This window comes from Herpailurus yagouaroundi, unplaced genomic scaffold, assembly GCF_014898765.1.
Source record: "Herpailurus yagouaroundi ecotype Mexico unplaced genomic scaffold, PumYag 207, whole genome shotgun sequence".
Classification (NCBI taxonomy): domain Eukaryota; kingdom Metazoa; phylum Chordata; class Mammalia; order Carnivora; family Felidae; genus Herpailurus; species Herpailurus yagouaroundi.
Genome location: NW_024412438.1, coordinates 721,105 through 739,731, shown reverse-complemented (window position 1 = coordinate 739,731; position 18,627 = coordinate 721,105). Strand labels below are relative to the sequence as shown.

The following is an 18,627-nucleotide window of genomic DNA, read 5'->3' as shown; positions in this document are numbered from 1 at the left end:
CCTCCCTTCCTGCTTCCCCTCCCCTCCCCCTTCTCCCTTCCTCCTCCCCCTCCCTTCCCCCACCTCTCCCCTCCCGCTTCTCTTCCCCTCCCCTCCCCCACCCCCTCTCCTCTCCCCTCTCCCCTCCCTTCCTGCTTCTCCTCCTCCTCCCCCCTCGTCCTGCCGTAGGATGACAACTGGGGGGAGACGACCACCGTAGTGACGGGCACCTCAGAGCACAGCATCTCCCACGATGACCTCACGCGCATCGCCAAGGACATGGAGGACAGCGTCCCGCTCGACTGCTCCCGGCACCTGGGCGTGGCGGCGGGGGCCACGCTGGCGCTGCTCTCTTTCCTCACGCCGCTGGCTTTCCTGCTGCTGCCCCCGCTGCTGTGGCGGGAGGAGCTGGAGCCGTGCGGGACGGCCTGCGAGGGCCTCTTCATCTCCGTGGCCTTCAAGCTGCTGATCCTGCTGCTGGGCAGCTGGGCGCTCTTCCTCCGCCGGCCCAAGGCCTCGCTGCCGCGCGTGTTCGTGCTGCGCGCGCTGCTCATGGTGCTGGTCTTCCTGCTCGTCGTCTCCTACTGGCTCTTCTACGGGGTGCGCATCCTGGACGCCCGCGAGCGCAGCTACCAGGGCGTGGTGCAGTTCGCCGTGTCGCTGGTGGACGCCCTGCTCTTCGTGCACTACCTGGCGGTGGTCCTGCTGGAGCTGCGCCAGCTGCAGCCCCAGTTCACGCTCAAGGTCGTGCGCTCCACCGACGGCGCCAGCCGCTTCTACAACGTGGGCCACCTCAGGTGCGGCGAGGGGCCGGGGGTGGGGGGAGGCCGAGGGGGGAGCAGATGGGGAGGTGGGGCCGGCCGGCGGGCCGAGGGCTCTGCCTGCGGTAGGTTTCCAACAGGGTCCTGGGGCGGGATGGGCTGGGAGTCGGGAGTGGGGGGACAACAGACGAACGTTTGGTCATCAGGGACCTCACAGAGGGCTGGACCGAGGGGCAGAAAGGCGTGGGGCACGGACGGGGCTTGGGGGAGCGCTTTTCGAGCCTTCCCTGGAGGCGCCGCCTCTGTGAGCTCTTGAGTGGGTGGTCACCGAGAGGAGCTGGCCAGAGGAGGGACCCCCGGAGGAAAGGTGCTGTGAGAGTTCCTCTGCCCGCCCCCACCCTGCCCCAGGCCTTACAGAATATCAGGGGCACTTCCTGGTCCCGTAGGGAATCTTGGGGGACTTGGAGGGGGTGAGGTGACCCTTTGCTGGAGACCCAGGCCCAATGCCCTCTCTCCCCTGGGCTTCAGCACCGCAGGGGACTAGCGGGCCCAGCCCTGGGGAAGGCTTGGGAGCCTGGTAAGTAGACCTCAGGCCCTGAGCCAGGCTTCCTGGAAGCAGCCTGTCCCTGTCCTGTGTCCTTTCCCACCCCGCCAACCTGCCCTGATGTCTCCCCCCCCCCCGGCACCCCTTGTCTGTCCCTTCTCCCTCCCCCCGCCCTCTCCCCCACAGCATCCAGCGTGTGGCCGTGTGGATCCTGGAGAAGTATTACCATGACTTCCCCGTCTACAACCCTGCCCTCCTCAACCTGCCCAAGTCCGTCCTGGCCAAGAAAGTGTCTGGCTTCAAGGTGTATTCCCTCGGAGAGGGTGAGCGGCCCTGCTCCCCTGCCCTCCCGTCTGCTCCCTGTTTCCTTCTCAGACTCTTCCCCGCTTCCCCAGCCCCTTTGTTCTGTCATTTCCCTTGGCTCCAGGTGGCTGGTGTTAGCTGCTGATTCTACTTGCTGTCCCTTTATGCCGTGGTGTGTCCCCCCAATCTGACTTCTCTGCGTCTGCTCACCAGCCCTGGCCCCGAGCCCTCAGCTCTCTGACCTCCAGGTCCTCCGGCACCAGGAGGCACGTGTGCAGGACCCGTGCCCTCCAGGGCCCTCTCTGTCGCTTTCCGGGGGGGGGGGCCTCTCCCAGTCGTGGCCAGGAGGGTCGGGAACGGGAGGCATCGCAGCGGGTGGGCACAGCCTCTGGACCGGTCAGGTGGCTGCGCCCTGACTTCCCGGGCTGGGGAGCGAGCGTCCTGTGACGCGACCATCCCTGTCTCTCCCGCTCCCGTGCAGAAAACAGCACCAACAACTCCACAGGGCAGTCCCGGGCTGTGATCGCCGCGGCCGCCCGGCGGCGGGACAACAGTCACAATGAATACTACTACGAGGAGGCGGAGCACGAGCGGAGGGTGCGCAAGCGGAGGGCCAGGTGGGTCCCTGGGCCAGGACAGGCTGCCCCGGGGCCTGCTGGGTGTGAACAGGCCCGGCAGAGCAAGGCCAGGGCGTTCTGTGGCTGCGGGGAACCTGTGAGCAATCGTGATTGGGTGCGCTGGGTTCCTAACAAGTTCCCATAAGCTGGGCGCTGTCCAACAGCACACGCTTCTCAGCTCACGGTCGCGGGGGTCAGACACCGCCATCAGGCATGGCTTAGCTGGGCCCCGCACTCAGTGTCACAGGCTGAAATCAAGACGACTCCCATCTGAGCCGGGGTCCTCTTCCAAGCTCCCCGGTCACGGTGGAATCAGTTCCTTGTCGTCTGGCCTCAGCGGCAGCCGCGGTGCTGCGGTTTGCTTTTTCCAGCCACAGCAGGTCTCTCCGAGTTCTGTACCGCCTGGAGAACACTGTGCTTTGAAGGGTCTCATGCAGTGAGAGCGGGCTGGCCAGGGTCATCTCCTTGTTTATAACGACCAGGACAACCGACTCGACACTTTTTTTTTTTTTTAACGTTTATTTATTTATTTTTTGGGGGGGACAGAGAGAGACAGAGCATGAACGGGGGAGGGGCAGAGAGAGAGGGAGACACAGAATCGGAAACAGGCTCCAGGCTCTGAGCCATCCGCCCAGAGCCTGACGCGGGGCTCGAACTCGCGGACCGCGAGATCGTGACCTGGCTGAAGTCGGCCGCTTAACCGACTGCGCCACCCAGGCGCCCCCCGACTCGACACTTTAATTATTACGTCTGCAGAATGTACGGAGACAGCAGAGAGAGTAGCCAGGACGGTGGGAATCTGGTAGGGTGAACGAACGGGCCATCTGTGAATTCTCCCTGCCACAGGGGAGCAGGGGCCCAGTAAACGAGGTGAGCCTTGCCTGCAGCAGCACGGACGGAGGCTGGATCGGACCTCCTCCCTGTGGATCTCATAAGCCTGCTCGGCTATTGGTGCCTTTTTACCTGCAACAGATGAGGTTCTAGTACAGATCTTGGTACATCTTTTTTAACTTTGTTTATTTTGAGAGAGAGAGAGAGTGAGAGCAAGCAGGGGAGGGGCAGAGAGAGGGAGAGGGAGAATCCCAAGCAGGCTCCTCACTGCTAGCACAGAGTCTGACTTGGGGCTCGAACCCGCGATCCATGAGATCATGAGCTGAGCCAAAACCAAGAGTCAGACGCTTAACTGACTGAGCCACGCAGGGTCCCGTATCTTGGTACGTTCTTAAGTACTGTCCTCTCTTTTTCCTGTTCACGCTGTAATGTAAACTTGTCATACCTGAAGGGTCTTCGCTGCTGCCAGGTCCCACTGTGGTCTGGTGGGATTTCCAGGGAGCCTCAAATAGCAGAGGGCCCCAGGATTTGACCCTTGGCCCCTCCTCCCACACGGTCTCCAGGCTTCAAGGGAGGAAGTTTTCCCTTACCTGTTCTGACATGAGGCTGGTGTCCCTGCCGTCGATGGGAGATCAGCAACCCCATTTGTCTGCCATTCGGCATGTCTCCAGCTGTCTCAGAAATGGTCCTGGTGGGAAGGAACCCAGAGGTGGTATCCCCCCCCCCCCCTTCACCTTTTGCCCCAACCAGGGTTTTGGATCTCCTGTGTTGCCAATGCGGTCCTTGGCCCGTGGCCGATGTCTCCCTGCCCTGTTACCTTGGTTGTAACCAGTAAAAGACTTCTCCCTTGGTTTTCAAAAGGAGCTTTACTGAGAGACCCTCGGAGCAAGCGCGTGAATAACCAGAGAGGCCGAAGCGGGACATGTTCCACGTGTTTACTTAGTCCCGAGTACCCCCCTCCCCGCTCCTTGAAGTTCCTGGGGTCCTGGCTTTCCGGACGTTGTGTGCTTTTAACGAAAATTGACTTCTTTTTCGTGCTTCCCCCTTAACGCCCTCCTCGAGACTCACCCACGTTGTCTCTGTGTCCCTCGTGTCGCTGCCTAGTGGTTCACAGATGACTCCCTGCCCCTAACCGGCATCTGGGTTATAGGCCTTCCTTTTTTTATCCTGTTTTGACGGCTGAGTAGTACTGTCTGAACATGTGAGTTGTCCGATGCCCAGCAGGTGTCCCGGTCTCTGGGGCCCTGTGTGTTCACCTCTGGCATCTTGATGTCATGTTGCTTGTGTGCCCGCCCCCCAGACAGATGTTGACGTTGCCCGTGCTTGAGTAGAAGGCTGTTCTCTGGATGTAGTTGTGTCTGCTGGTTTGGCCCCCCAGGGAAGGGTGACTTGGGGGTCTCGTGGAGGAAGGCATCAGGAAGGCATGTGCCACTCTGTGCCAGAGTACGGTCCCTGGCTGTGTCTGGGTTGGACGCTGGGGTCCCCACGCTGGGCTCGCTGAGCTCTACAGCTGTTTCCTGCCCCCCCCCCGCCCCGCATCCGTGCACATGCGCCCCCACCCACGCAGACACGCACACGGCCCCCCTGAGCCCAGCCCTTGGCTCCAGGTGGGTTTGTGGGGCTTCTGGTGGCGGGGAGAGGCACAGCCTCGCCCAGGCGGCTGGAGCAGGGGGTGGGGGCTGAGGGAGGGAGAGGGGCGGTTGGTCCAGGCTCCCCCTGTCCCCCAGGCTTGTGGTGGCGGTGGAGGAGGCCTTCACTCACATTAAGCGGCTGCAGGAGGAGGAGCAGAAGAACCCCAGGGAGGTGATGGATCCCCGGGAGGCCGCCCAGGCCATCTTCGCCTCCATGGCCCGTGCCATGCAGAAGTATCTACGGACCACCAAGCAGCAGCCGTACCACAGCATGGAGAGCATCCTCCAGCACCTGGAGTTCTGCATCACGCACGACATGACACCCAAGGTAGGCCCCCCACCGTCCTCCGGCCCGCCCCCCCCCCCCCCCGGGCCCCCCCCCCCCCCCCCACAGCAGCCTGCCTCGCCCCTGTGCTCTCACCACATCCCTGCCACCCTCCCAGCCCCCACCCCCCCAGGTCTCTTCTCTTACCCCTGGCCCTGCCCCTCCCGCCTCGTTCCCAGCTGGTGAGGAGAAGGGACAGTTTCTCCTGGGAGTGGCTGTGGCCTGATTCCCGTGTCCGAGGTGGCAGCACCCGACGTCCCCCCTTCACACCCCGCGACCTCCAGCAGGCATTCTTTGCTCTGTGCTCTTTTCGAGCATGACCCTCCCTCGGCTTTATCGTCAGCCTCCTAGAGTGGCGTCCCCAGCCACCCTTGGTGAACAGGGTGACTGCGCCCACGAGAGCTGGATGCAGGGGCAGGAAGAATGAGGAGGCCTCACGGTCCTAGCCCCGTGCAGGGAAAGCGCGGGGACGCCGGTCCTGACCCTGCGGTGTCCCCGTCACCTCTGTGGGCTCCCGCTGCCCTGTGCTTAGAACCAGGGTCCAGAGCAGATGAGCTCAGCGCCTTTCCGCTCGAACGTTCTAGAGCGCGTGGAAGCAGAGCGAGCCGGGGAACGTCGAGGGTGGGGGGGGGGGGGGAGGGGGGGGGGGAGAGGTGACCACGCAGCCCCCCGCCCCTCCTCAGGCCTTCCTGGAGCGGTACCTGGCGGCCGGACCCACCATCCAGTACCACAAGGAGCGCTGGCTGGCCAAACAGTGGACACTGGTGAGCGAGGAGCCTGTGACCAGCGGGCTCAAGGACGGCATCGTCTTCCTCTTGAAGCGCCACGACTTCAGCCTGGTGGTGAGCACCAAGAAGGTCCCGTTCTTCAAACTCTCCGAGGAGTTTGTGGATCCCAAGTCGCACAAGTTTGTCATGAGGCTGCAGTCTGAGACGTCGGTGTGACTGAGCAGCGGCAGGGGTGACGCCAGGGCTCCCGCGGGTCGGGGAGAGCTTGGCTCTCACCTCCTGCCGCCCTGCCTCCTCCCGCTCCCTTTTACTTGAATTGACTCCCCCCACTCGCCCGCCGCCCGACCGCTCCCCCCTCCTCCTTAGTCGCCCCCCCCCCCGTGAGCCTGGAGAGGCCACCTGCGTCAGCAGTGCCTGGGATCCTCTCTCTCTCTCTCCCCTCCCCCGCCAGCCCTTACTTGGTGTCATCGTGCAGGAATCCGTGCCTGTCCCCCCTCTGCCTCCGGATGGCATTCTCTTCTGGGAGGGCATGGGGTCCCCCGGAGCCCCACCCCCAAACCAGGCTCTTGTGCAGTTCTCTCCTGTGGCCCCGACAGGGTGTCGCCAGGGGACAGACAGGACAACACAGAGCCACCGTGCCAAACTCCTCCAGACGGTGGGTCATCCGCTGCTCCTGCCCGCCCAGCTGGCCCGTCACAGACGCCGAGTTTGTGGGGCAGGGTGCTCTCGCACCCCCCCCCCCCCCAGCTAGCCCGAGTCAGGGGTCTCCCTGCCAGGGTCGCTGGCTCCGGCTGTCAGAACCTCCCCCTCACATCCACACGTATTCAGAGCGAGGGACGGTCCCTAAAGTCTTTACCCTAAAGTCTCCACCTTCTGCCTCCCGTGGCCACAGCCAGACTGAGGCCGAAACCCTCTGTGACCACTTTCCCTGGGCCATGGGGGACTGTACCCATCCTTTGGGTCTTTCCTAGGCAGCCTCCGAGGGAAGGACAGGAGGGACCCCGGGGAACATGGCTGACCCCTGCCCTCTGAACCTGCCTGCACCTTCGCTCCCGCCTGGCTGGGGCAGGTCCCCCTTCCCGGTGAAAGATGACGAGTCGACTGCTGCACAGATTGAGTGGCTTGCAGACCATGACCCGACCCCCGCGGTCTTCGACCGACGTTTTGCTTTCCTTCCCCCGCCCCAGAGTGTCTCTTCTCGGCGCCAGGGGCCTGTTGTGTTGTCTCTCTTTGGGGGGGGGGAGCCAGTAACTCCTCCTCGTCCCCTGCCTTAAGCCCACTTCTTTGCCTCAGGGGTCTCCTTTCCTTGGCTGGCCAGGGTCCCCTCCTCTCCCTGCCTGGTTCTCTGGGCTCTTGTCTCCCTCAGTACTGGGGTGAGGGCCCAGGATTGCTGCCTTCGTGGGCATCGGCCCCCCCTCACCCCGGTGAGCTTCCGTAGTCTTTCCACCCGATCTGATTTCTCGCGAGTTCAGGTCTCGTTTTGAGCCAAATCCGCTGGCTTTCTGAGACCTATTTTCAGTGTGAATCTGAGCCTTTAACTCAGACACCTTTAAATTACGTAGTTTTAGCCAAGAGGACCGGAAGCGGGAACACCGGTATACCTCCAGCCTGGGTCCACGCGGAGGACCATTCTGGTGGCTGGGCTGGAGCCGCCCTGGGCCAGGCCTCGGAATAACTTTCAGGCCCGTCTTCTCCTGGCCAGCCTGCCACGCGGAACACCCCCTCGGGCTAAGATCCCCACCGGTCTCTGACCAGGGAGGCTTCCAGGGTGGGCAGGGCGGCCCCGACGTGATGCAGCCTAGTGATCACGTGTCTCCCCTGTCCTCTCTGAAAAAGCACGTCTGTCCGTCCGCCGCTTACTAGAGAAGGGCTCTTCAGTTCACGCTTAACCCGGTCCCCACAGATGTGGGTTGTGGGGCCGACTCAGGCACTGCCTGAGGGAAATACATCCTGTCCTGGAGGTCGTGGGAAGGTGTCTTCTCTCCAAGGACCTGGGCTTAAGAGGAGTCCCTCTGGGTCACATTTCTAAATACCTCACTATCCTGGAAAACGGGGCCCGGATGGTGATTGGGGTCGCTGCCTTTGTGGGCAGGCGTGGGGTGTGTCGGGACGTAAGGACCGAGTTGGGGCGGGCCCAGGGAAAGGGTTTGGGATCTTTGTGGCTGCCCTAGGTTAGAGGCGGGGGAGTGTTTATTTTAAGAACCTGCCATGTGTTTAATCACTGTGATTTTTTTCATTCCTTTTTCCTAAAACAAGAAAAATTCCCCCCCCCCCCCCCCCCACCTCTCTAAGCACTAAGGGCTGTGGCTGAGAACGGTAGTGTTTGGGTCCTTTGCGGCAGAACTGTGGTATTTTGTCTTCTTCGATGATTGTTATAATAATTATTATTTTTTAAAACGTCAGGATGAATTGTCCAGTGTGTGGCTGTGTGTGTCTTTTGCTTCCCCTACGTGGGGAGCTGTCTTCATGCTGTGAACTGATGTGGGGCGCCTCTGAGCCCTGTCCCCCGCTTTGCCTGTCCCATCACGTGCTGGGTTTTCTTACTTTCTTCCTGGGGGGGGGTGAACTTACCTGTGCACCCCGCCACTGCTCCCCCAGAACACCGGAACTCCAGGGCATCCTAGCTCATCCGACTGCCTCCACCAGGCCTGCCTCTTCATCACCTTGGAACCTTCTCGTTCCTCCCTCCACACCAGGACGCTGTGCCTCCGGCCTTCACCTACCTCGCCACTCTGCCTCGGCCCCCCACTGCTCCCTGTCTCTCCAGCGACCCTTCACGCTCTGGTTATTTTTATTTCCTTTTACTTTCTCGTGTTTTCTTCCCATCCCTCTCCACCTGAGCCTTTCATTCTTCACTGTTCCTGCTGCACACCCCGCTACGGTACCTGTGAAGAGGCATCGGGACCCCCCCCCCAGAACCTTCTCATCGGAAACATCCGTTCCCAGAGTCTGTGCTCCTCTCCTCCTCTGTTGGGCCCCTCCGTGCTGTCTGTCCGTCTGTCTGTCTGCTCTTTCCCCTGCCCTTCCCCCCCCAGGGCAGCATCTGCTGATGGATTCGGTCCTGGCGTGTGATTGTTGTGAGATCTGTTCTTCTGTGCGCGAACGGAAAGGGGCTTTTTTGGGTCCCTTCCGAGTGAGATTGTAAATGTAGAATTTGCCACTGTTGAATCTAGGTTTTTTTTTTTTTTTTCCTCCTCTTTCTTTTTCTTTTTCTTTTTCCTTTTTTTTTTTTTTTCTTTTTGGGTTACAGAGACCTTGTGCATGCATGTAGAAAATTGTAAAATGTAAATTTTTTTTTAATATATAAAAAGCTTGTTTTTACAGTTTGCAGTGGATCTAAACATTATGGCAATTTTAGGGATTTTTTTTTCTTAAACATAGGAACTAAAACTGTACAAATTTTTTTTATATAAAATAAAGACATTTGACTTTTGTGGGGGCATTGTGTTGTTTTTCTTTTTTTACTGGGGTGGGAAGCAAAGCAGGCAAGGATCCGCTCCTTGTTAGGGGGAGAGCGGCCAGCAGGGGGCGGTGTGAGCCCATCGTTACTCTCCGGCCCCTCGGATGTGTGTGTGAGACTGGAAACTACCTATTCTGAACCCAGATTCTGAGAAGAGAGAAACCTAGTAAGTGAAGACCCGGCTGTTCCCTGGGGTGGTTGTCAGGATAAGGAGGAAGGAAAGCTTACTTTTTGGGCGGATCCATAGGAATTTCAGGCAGTAGTTGGTTTCAGTCAACAGTGATAACTCGTCACTTTTCATTGAGGAAAATTCTGAAGTCTCTGTCTTTTTTTTTTTTTTTTAATGTTTATTTTTGACAGAGAGAGAAAGAGACAGAGCACGAGCCGGGGAGGGGCAGAGAGAGAGGGAGACACAGAATCCGAAGCAGGTTCCAGGCTCTGAGCTGGCAGCACTGAGCCGAATGCGGGGCTCGAACTCACAGACCGCGAGATCCTGACCTGAGCCGAAGTCGGACGCTCGTCCGACTGAACCACCCAGGCGCCCCAAGTCTCTCTCTTCTTTTTCAGTATCTTCTTATTTCTACCATGCTCTCTCTAGTCTTTCAGGCACTGCGCAAAAAAAGAGCATTCTAGCAATAGTCCTTTATTTACAGTGAAAACGTTCCGTCGGCAGTGGGCTTGTAGTTAAGCCCAAAGTCATCGTTGGTGATCTGGACCCTTCTTCCCGCTCTGCCCAGACCCACGCTCCTCTGGGACTCTGGGCACCAGGCTTAGCACACGAGTGGCCTTCTGAGGTCAAAAACAAACAAGCAAGGGAATGTCAACTTCTCCGTGTGGAGTTGGCTCATTTCCTGGATTTAGTCTTCCTCTCCCCGGCCCATATTTTGCCGCGCTGAGGACGCAAGGACAAGAAACCGTGTCCTGGAGGAAGAGCCAAGTCTCCAGGAGGCGCCAGACCAAATAACCCGATGCAAGGCTGTGTGCTGTGTCCACAGCAGAGCACACACAGGCCCTGCTGGCCTCCAAGAAGTTCGGGAGCCTCCCGCTAGGAAACGTAAGGAATTTAAGAATCAGGAGCCCATAACACAATCTCCTTGAGCGGAGGGGCTTTATCTGTTTCGTTCACCGAAGTATTCCTGACATCTGCACCATTCCTCGCATACAGTTGGCGCTCAATAAAAAGAAAATTAATGAGTAATGAGCTTCAGAAACTAACAGTACCATGGGGGCATATAAAGGGCGTCGTTCCCTTTTTCTCCCTTTAAAATTGTACGCAAGTCTTTTTCATGAGAAAAATGAATAAACACGTTTCCCTTGAAGTGGCATATCCCCTGCTCTCATGACTGTCCTTCTGGTAACCTGACTTAAGAGTTTCACTTACTTGTTTCAATTCATCTTGAGGCCAACTTTGTGATTTCTTGTGACCAAACTTCTACCCTCGCGTGTTTCGGAGATTATCCTTTCTCTTCGCGGCCAAACACAATAAATGCCTTTTGGTTTAGCGAGTCTTCATTCGGTGGCGGGTGATGCCCCCAGCCTGGCACTGAAGCACGTTGGTTGGTAGAGACCGTGGATGTGTGCCTGCCTTCGCTGACCCAACCTTTGTGAGCCCTCGAGGCGTCTGCGTTTAACCTCACGGGCCTCCGCCACCAACACCGGACCCAGGAACCGGTAGATTTAAGACCCGGTCTCAATACTTGATCTATGGGATCATATTTTCTCTTGAGGGTTGGTGAAAGCAGAAGCGATAACCCCGACCATCTGTCACGGAACAAAGGACATTTGGAGCTGTTGGCCGAGAGGAGGTATTTTCCGTGGAAGTATTGCACATATCACTGAGGACAGGGACTTGGCTCGTGTGCTGTCGGGATAATGCCGCACTTCTCCCGGCCATTCCTGCCCAGACGTGATTTTCCAGCTTTTGCCTCTGAAATGAGACTAAAGGGGAAACCCGGGGCTGGGGCACTGGGAGCGGAGACGGGCATCATTAGATCTAGTTCCTTAGCAAATCCTTACTCCTTTTTTTGTTCAGGCCAGCTTGATGGCTTCTCCATGAGAAAGAGAGGGTTAAAACAGTCATTGGCTTTTTATGTGCTAGTTTAAGCACGGGATGGAAAATACTCTTCCAAGTGTCGGAAAGGACGGGGCGGGAGGAGGTCCGCCCTCAGAAAACCATTGCGGCGTTAGTGGACAAGCGGTCGCGGAAGGTTCTAGGGAGGTATTAGGAGATCGTGTCCATCGTAGAAAGATCTTGGGGAACAGTTATCACTGCGCCAGCTTTCCAGTTTCTCTGTAGGCTGCGAATGGCGTGTATCCCTCATTACCAAGGGCAGGGTAGACATTAAATCCTAAGAACTCCTAACAATAATTGCCAAACTGAAGGATGTGCGGAAAAGTCGGAGAGATAAAACATTGTCCCTTCCTCCAGTGCCAAGGACTTTGGCCAGCAAAACTGCAGACATTTTAGTACTTTGCTGTTGGCAACCCAGGGAAGCAAGCTTACCTACAGGCGGTAAGTACCCCTGGGCAAGGGACACGCTGAAGCCAACACTTGGGGACAGAGGTGAGCGTGATCGGTGAGCTGTTTGATGTGTGTTTTTCAGTGGTGACTGGAAAAGAGCCGTCTGCACCCGCTGGTAATCCTGTCACGAGGACAACTTTGGTTGAACAAAGGAGAATTAGATCTTCAGTTGTGTCCTGTCCTCTCTGCTTGCCTTGTGGGCACAGTTAGCCCAATCTGCTGGCTTCGCCCAGGACAGATAATGTGATTCAAAGGGAAAGTGCAGACTTTCAGGAATTACAGGCAGTGCAATCGCTCTGTGTGACGCGATGGCTGTGGGTACATGTCATTCTGAACGTGACCAGACCCATAGAATGTACAACATCAAGAGTAAAACCTGATGTCAACTGTGGACTTTGGGTAATGACGATGTGCCCGTGTGGGTTCATCACTTGTAACGAATGTAGCACTCGGGTGGGGGGTGTGGATGTGCAAGGAGGCTCTACACGTGTTAGGGGTGGCGTGCATTTGGGAACTCTCTGTGCCTTCTGCTCAATGTTGTTGTTAACTTTAAAAATAAAACAGCCGAGGGGCGCTGGGTGGCTCAGTCGGTTAAGCGCGTGGCTCTTGATTTCGGCTCAGGTTATGCTCTCACAGTTTGTGAGTTCGAGCCCCGCACCGGGCTCTGCGCTGACCTTGCAGAGCCTGCTTCCGATTCCTTATCTCCCTCTTTCTCTGCCCCTCCCCCAATCTCTCTCTCCCTCAAAAACAAATAAACGTTAAAAAAAACCCTGCCAGGTATTTTATCAGCAAAAGATGAGACTATTTGAAAATAGCAGAGAATTGCAGCCCAGGACAAGCAAGCTATGGCAAAAACCACAGGCAAGTCCCGAGAAGCAAAGAATAGGAACATTATTTTATGGAGAAGGAGGAGGAAGTTGGGAGGGGTTGTTTTGAACAAAAGTCCCCTCTGGAGAAGCAAGGGTTTAGGATAATGACAGTTTCTCATCGGCTGAGTTGCAAGGGTTGTGGATTTCTTGTAGGAGATGAAAGGCCAGTTGGGGCCTGTAATTGATGATTCTTTCCTGTGAGATTCTTGTGTTAGGGTCTGTGATTGATCATTCTTCCTGTAATTGACATCGAATGGTAGGACTCAGCCTACCAGAACTTGCTTCTAGCCCCCCGGAGTCTGCTGTAAGTGAGATTTCGCTTCATTAAATTTCACACTGTGAACCTTTCAACTGCTCTAAAAAAATAAAGTCTGGTCAAAAGGTAAAACTTCCAGTTGCAAGTTACATAAGTCCCGAGGATATAATTACAACATGGTGACCATAATTAACGCTGCCGTATGATGTATTTGAAAGTTGTTAAGGGAGGAGATTCTAAAAGTTTTCACCACAAGGGGAAAAAAAAACCCCATTTTTCTTTCTGTCTTCCTCTTTTCTTCTTTTTCTTGTATCTGTATGAGATGATGATGGATGTCAACCAAACTCACTGTGGTCATCATTTCACAGCATATCGTAGGTCTAGTAATTCTGCTGTGCACGTTAAACTTTTCCATAGGCCATTTGTCAACTAGAGCTCAGTAAAACTGAAACAAAAAGAATGAAGCCTGCTAAAAAAACAAACCCAAACCGAGCATGACCTTACTTGGTTGTAGACAGAGATCCAGTAATGAAAGTTAACAGTATAGGCACTTGTGAAAGTGTATGCTGTTTCCCCCGGACCCCCGAAAGGGAGTCATGGAACTTGGAACTGATAAAACCCCCAGAAAAGGAGAGTCTGGTGGTCCATCGGTGCCGTTACATCTGGAAATTTGCATGAACGGGCTTGAACGTGTCAAGAGAGAGGCGGTTTCACTTAGGTGCTGTTTTCACTTCTTTCAAGTTCCTGTTGGTGTTTGTTCTGTTTGACATAGGGATGTGTGATTTTAGGGTGACGTTGGCTGAGATAGTTTTTACTGCAGTAAGAAAGGATTGCTGGAGATACAAGCTTTCTGTTGCAAGATGAGTGAGCCGCGGGGGTCTGCCGGGGAGCGTGGGGACCATAGTGAATGACGCTGTGTTGTGTACCATTGAATTTGCCGAGAGAGTAGACCTTCCGTGTTCTCACCGCACACACACACACACACACACACGCGTGCGCATCACACACAAGGTGACTATGGGAGGTGACAGATGTGTTAATTACCCTGACCGTGGTCACATAGTCTCACAAAGCATACGTGTGCCAAACGCGGTACACTTAAACTGTGTAAAATGTTCTTTGACAGTTACACTTCGAGAAAGTGGAAAACAGCCCAGCGGTCGAAGGTCTTGTCTTCTGCCTGTGGACCCGCATCCTAACGTGCAGCCTCAGACCCCAAAGATGAAGCCCCGTTGCCCAGGAAGCTGACCCCGACGATTTCATTTTCAAGGACCGGTCGGCAGTTCCGCACTTTGGGGAGCCTCTTGAAGAGTTTGACACCGGGGAACCGGTCTCCTGGGATTGGAAGGATCAGGTGGTTTTTATTCTGTCTTGAGGCAGGTTCTGATTCTGATGCAACAGGCTTGGGATACGGCCTGAGAGTCAGCATTCCTCACAAGCTCCCCGGTGTCTGCGATGCTCAGGTTACTGTCAAAATAAAAAAGACCGTAGACCGGGTGGCTTAAACAACAGAAATGTATCTTCTGGGAGTTCTCAAGGCTGGAAGCCCCAGATGGAGATTCTGGCACCATTGGGTTCTGGTAAGGACTCTCTTCCTGGCTGGCAGACAGCTGCCCCCTCACTATAGCCTCACTTGGCAGCGAGAGAGAGCTCTGGTCTCCTCGTCTTCTTAGGAGGACACCAATCTCATGGCCTCATCTAAACCCGATCACCTCCCGAAGGTCCCGCCTCCAAAACCATCACAGAGGCTTCAACGTAGGTGTTTGGGGCAGGACACAATTCAGTCCACAGCACAGTTGTCGCTGTCACTGTTCTGTAGAACTTACTCGGAGCGGCAAGACCCCAAAAGAAGCTTTTGTATTCCTGTGACATTTCGAGGGGCCCAAACTTGCCTTACTTACCACTAAGATACATCATTTGTCAGATTCTTCTAGGTTGGCCTGATGTGTAGAATTTATGCAAAAGCTTACTGATTCAATGAGACATTCGTAATGACCTAAAAAAGAGCCAAGCAGGGGTGCCTGGGTGGCTCAGTCGGTTAAGCGTCTGACCCTTGGTTTCGGCTCAGGTCATGATCGCACAGCTTGTGAGTTCAAGCCCCCCATCGGGCTCTGTGCTGACAGTGTGGGGCCTGCGTGGGATTCTCTCGTTCCCTCTCTCTCTGCCCCTCCCCTGCTCACTGTGTCTCTCTCTCAAAAATAAATAAGTACACTTAAAAAATTAAAAAAAAAAAAGAGCCAAGCTGGTGAGATTTTATTATTAAAGGCCTTAGAAATTAAAGGACCAGCTTCCAATATAAATTATCGCTGACCACAAATTTCTTGCCAACATGATCAATAGAACAGAAGAAATTCAGTTTTACCAAGTGTGGAATTTCAGATAAGATGCCTTAATGTGTTTCAGTATTTATCTTAATTGCAACAGGTACAGAATGAAATATGTATCCATAATTTAGAAATACCTTTTTAAAATTATTACTCTTATGGTTATTTATTTTTTATTTTACTTTATTTTTTTAATTAAAAAAATCTTTAATGTGTATTTATTTTTGACAGAGAGAGAGAGAGAGAGAGACAGAGCATGAGCGGGGGAAGGGCAGAGAGAGAGGGAGACACAGAATCCAAAGCAAGCTCCAGGCTCTGACCTGTCAGCACAGAGCCCGATGCGGGACTTGAACTCACAGACCGCAAGATCGTGACCTGAGCCAAAGTCGGATGCTTAACCGACTGAGCCACCCAGGTGCCCCAATTAAAAAAATTTTTTTAATGTTTATTCATTTTTGAGAGTCAGAGAGACACATAGCATGAGCAGGGGAGGGGCAGAGAGAGAAGGAGACACAGAATCCGAAGCAGGCTCCAAGCTCTGAGCTGTTAGCACAAAGCCCGATGCGGGGCTCAAACCCACAAACCATGAGATCGTGACCTGAGCTGAAGTCGGATGCTTAACTGACTGAGCCACCCAGGCGCCCCTATGGTTATTTATTTTTAAAGTTAATTTGTTTATTTTGAGAGAGAAAGAGAGAGAGAGAGGGCGCAGGGGAGGGGCAGAGAGAGAAAGAGAAACCCAGGCAGACTCTGAGGTATTAGCTTGGAGCCTGATGTGGGGCTCAAACTCACGAACCGTGAGACCATGACTTGAGTGGAAATCAAGAGTCAGATGCTTAACCCACTGAGCCACCCAGGTGCCCCTAGAGATACCTTCTCAAGTTTCTTTGTCAAAATCGTTGTGATCGCTACACAGGCTTCAAGATCATTATGATCTATGGCTGATGTTGTTCGGAGCTGCCTCATCTGTGTCCCGTGCTTTCCTCGTTTAGTCATTCAACAAACACTTGTTGAGCCCTTCTCTGTGCCCAGAGCTGTGCTAGGTATGAGCTGTGCTAGGTATATGGCAGGGAAGAATACAGATGTGGTCTTTGTTCACAAACAGATATGGCAACCGAAATAAAAGTTACAAATGAATCCTTCGTTCTAAGAGTAAACTAAAGGGGCGCCTGGGAGGCTCGGTGGGTTAAGCGTCCGACTGCAGCTCAGGTCACCATCTCACGGTTCATGAGTTCGAGCCCCGCATCGGGCTCTGTGCTGACAGCTCAGAGCCTGGAGCCTGCTTCGGATTCTGTGTCTCCCTCTCTCTCTGCCCCTCCCCCCCTCAAAAATAAATAAACATTAAAAACATTTTTTTTTAAAGAATAAAATAAAAGGAGAGAGAGAGAGGAAGAGTTGGAGCATCTAACATGCCCCGCTGATACACACACCCATTATTCAGTACTAAAGAAAGGAGGAACTTTGTGGAAATCCCTGATGGTTAGATCACACAGCCCATGCCTGGTGCTTGCTCAAGGGCCATGGCTCTTCCCGAGGGGAGTCTCTGAGTTGCCAAAGCTTGTGCATAGTTGCTGAAACAGTATATATCGTTTGAGGAAAATTCTGAGTTAAGCATTTTCAGTTCAGACTTTTATTTCCCCTTGAATTCTTCAGTAAGCCACAAAGAAACTCTGCTTTCCAGAATTCCTGGCATGGCACATATTGTAGGTAAAGAGAGGCCCAGGAAAGCCTGCTGGGTGCTTCTGGCAGGCTCCCACAGAGTGTTGGCATCCCGGAAGGTCGTGGCGGGTCCAGACGTTACATTTTTATCAATTAACTAAAGGGAAATAATGTTTGGGGGATAGAATCAAACCAGCCTTATATACGAGAGAGTGATTACAGGTGAGAATGATACTCTGTTCATTTATAACAGCCAGTGGATCTGGTTTGGGAAGCGGGGTTCGTCATCTGTATGGGCACATTTTTGAGGCGACGGATCAAATGGAAAAATTAGCATCTTGTCTGATAAGTACAAAAGCAAACAGGGAATTGGGAGCTCCAAAGAGACATTACTGGATGTGGCTGTTCTCTGTGTCCTTGTTATCTACACGCCGTCCCTGGGGAACCTCATCTGGTCCCGTGGCCTTGTTTATTTTTTTTGGAAATTTATTTATTTATTTATTTATTTATTTATTTAGATTTTAGAGAGAGAGAGCAAGCAGGGGGAAGAGCAGAGGGAGAGAGAGAGAATCTTAAGCAGGCTCCACACTGAGCACGGAGCCCAACCTGGGACTCGATCCCCATGACCCCGGGATCGTGACCTGAACCGAAATTAAGAGTCGGATGCTCAGCTGACAGAGCCACCCAGGTGCCTCTGGTCCCGTGGCTTTTAAATGCCATTGTGCCCCAGGTAGCACAGCCAGACGGTCATGAACTTGGGCTCTGGTGTCAGCCTGCCTGGGATTTTCTTCTGGCTTTACCACTCCTGGTTGAACAACCATGGGGAAATTTTCTGTTCCCTCATCATTGAAATGAAGATAATAGTACAGGGCCAACCCCACAGGGATTGTGAGAGTATAACTAAGGAAATATTCATAAATTGCTCAGCGAGTGCTTGGGACATTGGAAGCACCCGATGAATGTTAATCGTATGCCAAGTACTCCCAAGTCTCTCTTACTTGTCCTGATTTCTACCCAGAACCTGGATCCAAGAAGAAATCCAATTGCTTTCTTCACAAAGACATCTAGGAGTCATGTCAAACTCAATACGGCCCAACAGAACCGATTCCCTGTTTACATTGGCTTCTTCCCTGGTGATCATGTTTCATTAAATGCATCACTCTCCACCTCCTGGCTCAAACTAAAAACATGGGAATTATCCTTAATTCCTGCCCTGCCTTCTTGCCCCACATTCAGTGCTTCTCTCTGTTCCGGAACATGCCATGCTCATTTTCGGCCAAGGACCTTTGCATCAGGCATTCTCCGCCTGGAATGCTTACAATTTGATCTCCACTTACCAGGCTCTCGTCACTCAGATGTTAGCTTAATGTCACCTCACAGAGAGGCTGTCTATAAACAACTGTCATAGCCTTGGAAAATAAAGATCGTGTTTCTCTCTGGGGCAGATGGCAGTGACTTAACCAGATCCTTGAGTGCGGCTCTGTGTCAGGAAGCCAGGCTTTGCACTCTCTTTTCAGTGTCAAGTGACCGCTGGTGGCCCAGGCTCAAGTAGACAGACTTCTGGTTTTGTCTAGCCCCAACTCCATTTCTCAGCCCCTGATGCTGTGGAAAATGTTGGGGTTCGGAGCCGATGGCCGAGAAAGAATTCTTGAGACACCTTCGGTACGAAAAGGTGGTTTATTAAAGCACGGAGACAGGATCTGGGGGCAGAAAGAGCTGTACTGGGGTTGTGAGGCGTGACCTTCAAGCTGGGACGGGGTTAGTGGTAGCAGAAGTCTCTAAGGTATTTTGGAAACAAGGTTTCCAGGACCTTGAGGGG

The 18,627-nt window shown here is 54.1% G+C and overlaps 1 protein-coding gene and 1 long non-coding RNA gene across 2 annotated transcripts in view; one reads left to right on the top strand and one right to left on the bottom strand.

The window, feature by feature from the left end:
* VANGL2 (VANGL planar cell polarity protein 2) overlaps positions 1 to 9,161 on the top strand; it is a 20,060-nt gene extending 10,899 nt beyond the window's left edge. The window contains exons 3-7 of the mRNA XM_040452335.1: positions 169 to 776; positions 1,471 to 1,607; positions 2,069 to 2,204; positions 4,763 to 4,994; positions 5,675 to 9,161. Of these exons, the coding sequence (XP_040308269.1) occupies positions 169 to 776; positions 1,471 to 1,607; positions 2,069 to 2,204; positions 4,763 to 4,994; positions 5,675 to 5,935 (1,374 nt within the window). The 3' untranslated portion in view covers positions 5,936 to 9,161. The remainder of the gene's footprint in view (positions 1 to 168; positions 777 to 1,470; positions 1,608 to 2,068; positions 2,205 to 4,762; positions 4,995 to 5,674) is intronic.
* A 3,407-nt stretch (positions 9,162 to 12,568) lies between these two features.
* LOC121015410 (uncharacterized) lies at positions 12,569 to 14,826 on the bottom strand. Its single transcript, XR_005783820.1, has 2 exons — positions 13,175 to 14,826; positions 12,569 to 12,764 (listed from the first exon to the last, which is right to left on the bottom strand). It is a non-coding gene; the product is annotated as an uncharacterized LOC121015410 (long non-coding RNA).
* Positions 14,827 to 18,627: the final 3,801 nt, after the last annotated feature.